The sequence below is a fragment of the Acartia tonsa genome, chromosome 9 (genome assembly GCF_053477335.1).
Source record: "Acartia tonsa isolate MP-2025a chromosome 9, ASM5347733v1, whole genome shotgun sequence".
In the NCBI taxonomy this organism is placed as follows: domain Eukaryota; kingdom Metazoa; phylum Arthropoda; class Copepoda; order Calanoida; family Acartiidae; genus Acartia; species Acartia tonsa.
The window spans coordinates 10,842,678-10,848,677 of NC_137268.1; the positions used below are offsets into that span (position 1 = coordinate 10,842,678).

Consider the following 6,000-nt stretch of genomic DNA (forward strand, 5'->3'; position numbering starts at 1 on the left):
ATCCAGTACGAGAGTAGGGAATGGGGTAAAGGAGGTGGAAGAGGGTTATCGTTATTTTAGCCCGCTAATGTTTCACTTTATTAGAGAACATGTAAATCCAAGAAATAATATATCCCTTGATAAAAACTATGTTACTTTTTAAATTTGATATTGACTTTTAACCCTTTGGCCCTTATTTATACTTTTTCTTTGAATAAGTATTATTCGATCTTTCTTAAACTTAATAAACTTTAAAATACACTTTTTACTTATACCTATAACCTCGACAAAATTTTCTTAAATTCAAACAAGCTCATTGGTTTTGACCATTCGTTAGGGATTAGTAAGTTGTTAAGTTTTTTTAGTCTGTTTTTTTTGTTATTTACAATTTGCCTATTTAAATAGAAACTTAAGTGATTTATAGCATATTTAAAAAAAGACTTTCTGGTTTTGTAAAGTAACAGTTAAATGAGAAAAAAAGTATTTCAGTTATCTTAAAAAATTGTAATTTTTGAAGATACAAAATAACAAAAAAAATATTGTTAGCATTAAATATAATTAAAGAAACAATCGCGCCCCTAGCATTGCTTAAAACCATCCCTTTACTTGAAATTAGAGAATACATGATTAGAAGAAAAAAATTTTTAAGGATACAAATACTTAGATTACTATTTTTTTCAAAAAAATATTTAAATACTTCTATGATTTAATTTATCCCTGTTTAAAAGTAAGATCGCAAATAACAACAATTTTGTTTTTATTCTGTTAAACAAAGAGATATTTAAAGACATGGAGAGATAGAGAAAAGAAAGAATTAAGGGGATGGATAGACAGAAATATAAGGAAGATATCCAGTCATGATTATTGAAAATTCCTAGTTTCAAATATCTACTTTTTTATTTTCTAATAATTTTATTTTCGTTTAAAAACAGCAAGACGTTTTGATTTAACCATGCTAAACTGTAGGCATTCTGTTGACAGAAAATTTCATAGTTTCCACGTCGACAATATCAGTGAGAAAGGGTACATTGAGATGTTCATTACACTGATCTCCAAAGTTTTATAATAACGTTTTCTTATTCGTTGGCTTCACAACTTTGGGGACTTTTATTGAATTTTGATTTGTTGGTTAATTAAGTTTTAACCACCAATTGTTATCTAAATAAGGGGTTATTTTGTGTGTCATCATTAGGGATGTATCAACATTACTACTCGTAACCTATATCATAAATAAAAATTACATCACAAATCTTGTGTCAATAAAATTTTAACAGGGGTATAATGTTCTGTTTTAATCAGAGAGAGAGAGAGGGAACAATAAGCTGTTTCACTAGTCCCCAAAGTTTTTTATCTTCTTCGTTGGCTTAACAACTTTGGGGACTTTAGTGAATTTTGATTGGTTGGTTTATTGAGATGAGTGTTTAAACGTTTCAACCACTTATTTTACGTTACTGAAGGGGTAATTTTGTTTTGGATGTATATCAATTTATCGGCTATTGTCTTTTCCCTTTAAAACCCTGGGTACTTTGTTCTATTTTAATATTTTTCAACATTTCTAAATGCAAATTTAGTTTTATGATGAAAAATGCACTTTTTATCATTTTTATTTGTTTTTCAATTTCCTTAACGGAATTAGATTTTTTTTTACTTACACTAATTGACAGAGCGTTTATGTAAATAAATCACGTTTTTGCATTCCCTGTTTAGGCTGGGGTCATAAGGTTGACATTTTGTCGATTTTATTAAAGTAGTCAGAACTAACACGTTGTTATAAGGACTCAGGGGTTAGACAATGGCCGATAAATTAATGTACATCCCCAATGATGATACACAAAATTACCACTTCTTAAAATTACAATTAGTGGTTGAAACGTTTGGACACTAATTAAAAACATTCAATCAAAATTCAACTAAAGTCCCCAAAGTTGTTGAGCCAACGAATAAGAAAACGTTATTATAAAACTTTGGGGGCTAGTGCATTCAACAGCCAAATGAAAGGCACTAATATGACTACTTTAACCAAATTTTATAGGATTTTACTAAATTAAATCATCAATATATGATAAAAAATATGTAATTATATCAATTCAATGTATAGGTTGAATTAATAGGTATAAATTAAACAAATTATTTACTTTTAATGAATTCCAAATGATATTTTATCATATAAATCTAGGAAGAATAAAATTTTTAATTGATTTAATAATGTTTGTTTTTAGATTGGCCGATTATAACAGGGAAAAGGGATAATTTAAGCAATGGCCGATAAAATGATATTCATCCCCAATGATGATACACAAAATTACCCCTTCTGTAGATTAAAATTAGTGATTCAACCTAATGAACCAACCAATCAAATGAAGCCTAGGAAAAAGAAAATGGTATTATAAAACTTTGGGGACTAGTGTAATAAACAGCCCAATGTTCCCTCCCACCCATTGCATAAATAGATAGATCATGTTTGTGTAATTAACAGGGATATTAAGGGGTAAGACAATGATAATAAACAAAATAACCCTTTCTGTAGATTAAAAATATTGAACTTATCAACCAAGATTAATTAATATTCCCGAAAGTTTTTAAGTTTTTCAGCCAATATGTTTATACAGTTGGCCTGCACTATAATTTACATTCTAATGTCCTCTCCCTCCTTGATTGCAGTATAAATATGGATCAATTTTATATAATTAGTCACAAATCATTTCATTTTTAAATTACATCAGATAGGGATCATTATTGGAAGAGGAAATAAAACAAGAACAATCTTGTCCAGTTTATCCATTAACAGCGCAGCAACAAATAATGTAAAATCTATCTTAAGTAGCTTATAAAAATAACGTTATATAGTCGATAATGTAATCTAAAGGGAAAAGACAATGGCCGATAAATTGATGTAAATCCCCAATGATGATACAAATAAAAATCCTTTCCATATATTACAATTATTGGTTGAAACGTTTGGAGATTTAATGAGCAATCAAATCAAAATTCAATAAAAGTACCCAAAGTTGTTCAGCCAACGAATAAGAAATCGTTATTATAAAACTTTGTGGACTAGCGTAATAAACAGCCCAATGTCCCCTCCTTCCTATTGGAATTTTAACCTATTTTTTGTCAAACATTTTAAAAAGACTTTAAAAATATAATAAATTATAAAACTCCTGTTTATTTAACAAAGCATATTGATAATGACAATTTAAAATTTTGAAGAGGATACTTCAAAATATTAAGCCTTTTCAAGTTTTTTTTTATGGATTAAAAATCTACTCAAAATATTGATCTATATGCACATGCTTTTTAAAACCAAGCTTTCTACAAATTAGGTCGGTCCGTTTGCCGTAGTGAATAGCTATCATCGTTATTATAGCCATGTTAAAACTGTCCCATCAACTTTAAACTTTGCATGATTATCGGAACAATTATGTATTATTTGATAAGCTTAGCAACTCTATATGTCAGTTCATTTCTTTTATTAAAAGTGCAGTAACTCTATGGTTGTCAATGTGCGTTTGTCCTTTTTATTTGTTAAGCTTCACTTTTAAGGATTTTGTCATCCGGCCTTATTAGTTTTTTTAAGAACTATCATGATTTAAAAGAAAAGAGGAATAATTTTAAAAATTATGTATGTTTGACTGTCTGAACGGTAATAATATCTTGCTAAACTCTGCACCGATTTGGTTCTCATTTTCAGAGAAGCTTTACGAAGGCTTTGGTCAGGTTTTAAACTATTTCTGGGTTGATACTATTTTTCTCTTAAACAACTATAGACAGACAGATAAACATTCTATTACTCTAGCAACCTAGATTATTTTTCTGTATTGTTATTGTTATTGTAAGATGCATAAAAAAAGTTTTGTTTCATCATTACTAAGAATTTTATTCTACAGAAACCGCTGAGTTGTAATCCATCTTTTTTCTTACTTTTATTATTTATTATTCTTTTTTTTATAATATGATATCATTTAGAGAAGAAAACAAAGTAAAAATAACTAAAGAGGGCTTTTTGCTTCTCGATAATAAGTAAAAAAAAATTAAAAATTTTAGAAATAAAAAAGTAAGAACATTTTAAGTATACTATTAAACCTTAAGTATAAAGCTTATATAAACCGATAAATTCATGTACACCTTCAATGATGATACACAAAATTACCCCATCTGTAGATAACAATTAGCGGTTGAAACGTTTGGATACTAAAAAAGTCCCCAAATTGGTTAAGCCAACAAAAAAAGAAAACGTAATTACGTTTGGGGACTAGTGTAATAAAGTTAAACAGTCCCATGTCCCCTCCCTCCCTGTTTAAAAATAACCTTTAATCCATAATGACCTAACTTTTTTTCCGTCTATCAAATTGATAATTTAAATGAGAAGACGCAATGCGTCGTCGCATCCACAAACTTTCCTAATTAAAACAATTTATTCAAAAAGTTTTGAAATGATTTGAAAATTCGTTTAGTTTCACCATGGAGGGAGGGGACATTGGACTGTAAAAATAGCAATTTGTATTGGAACGTTCTCAAATTTGTTGACTAAAAACTTTGGGGGCTTTTATTAAATATTTATTGATTGGAACAAACAAGCAGTGTCCAAACTTTTCACCAATCATTCTAATCACCAGAAGGGTTAATTTTGTTTATCATAGTCGGATATTTACATCATTTTGTCTAAGCCTTAGGTTAAACTCATCTAGATATATTCTTAGATTATAAATTGAATAATTTTATTTATCATGGCTTCTTACAATTAGTTACCATAAGGTCTATTAAAATCAACATACGACTACATAGCAATTTTTAAAACATATAGTACTTTTTTCTTTTAAAAAACACCTTTACTTAACACAAGCTTCTATTTGATTCTTTACATAAATATGTTAAAAAATCTTTGGGATACTTTTATCTTTTATTGACTAAAAACTTTGGGTACTTTTATTAAATTTTGATTGGTTGTTTCCAATTTAATATTGTCCAAACTTTAGCAATAATTTTAATCTACCGAGGAGGTAATTTAGTTTATCATCATTGGGGATGAACATTAATTCTCTATGATACGATACGATAAATGATTTTCATCACGGTTTTAATCCAGTGGAAATTAATTGAATTTAAATCCATACGAAAAATTCTTTTCTGAATTAAATTTACTGAACTATTTGAAATTGACTTCAGAATTTATCAAATATATAATCATAATTTTCTTTTTAATGAAAACCTATTTAAACCTATTAATTTTTAAAGGCATTTAATTAAATGAAAATAAAATTGGACAATAAGTCCATATATATAAACAGCAATTGATTTTAAAGTAAAAAGAGAAAAAAAAATGGTAGATTTTTTTTCAATTCATATATGGTTCATTTTCAATTTTATAAAATTTAAAACTATTTAACTATTTTTGGTTCAGTCTGACAAACAGATGGACAGACAGGCCATAATAATAGAAAATCTATCATACCAAATTTGTTTTATTTTAAACTTACCTATCAAAGCCCATTGCAGAAAAATCACAAAAAGTTTATTTTTCATTTTGCTTTTTTGTAACTAACTTTCTTTTAATAAAAATCACTTTTTAATTCATATTTTACTCTTATTTCACTTTTGTATATTTTTGCTTTCTTTAATATACATTATATTTTATGTTTTTTATATAGATTTTTCTGAAAAATTTCACTGTAGATTTGCTGCGTAAGATCTCGTGGTCAAATGACAACTACTCTGTTAACTTTACTCTTGTATACAATAAATTGTAACCCTTCGCCCCTCCCCCCCCCCCTTTCCTCCTCTATTCTACCGATTTGATTTAATAACACACACACACACATACATAAATACACCGGTTTTAATTCCCCCACTTCTTTTGGCCCGTACGTACGTAATGCATTCCATTTCCCGTGTTTCAAAGGTCCAGTTTTCTCTTTGGTTTTATTTCCCTCCCTCCCCTCCCTCTCTACCGCCCCAAAATCAGGATATTTCACCCCTCCGATGCAAGGCTTACCCCAATGAAAGTGGTAGGGGTGCGGTAAT

General features: G+C 28.5%; 1 protein-coding gene across 1 annotated transcript in view; it reads right to left on the reverse strand.

Annotated features, from left to right (window-relative positions):
- LOC145328196 (cell adhesion molecule Dscam1-like) overlaps positions 1-5,664 on the reverse strand; it is a 162,536-nt gene extending 156,872 nt beyond the window's left edge. Inside the window, exon 1 of the mRNA XM_080171789.1 lies at positions 5,457-5,664. Coding sequence (XP_080027915.1) covers positions 5,457-5,502 — 46 coding nt within the window. The 5' untranslated portion in view covers positions 5,503-5,664. The remainder of the gene's footprint in view (positions 1-5,456) is intronic.
- Between the last annotated feature and the right edge of the window lie 336 nt (positions 5,665-6,000).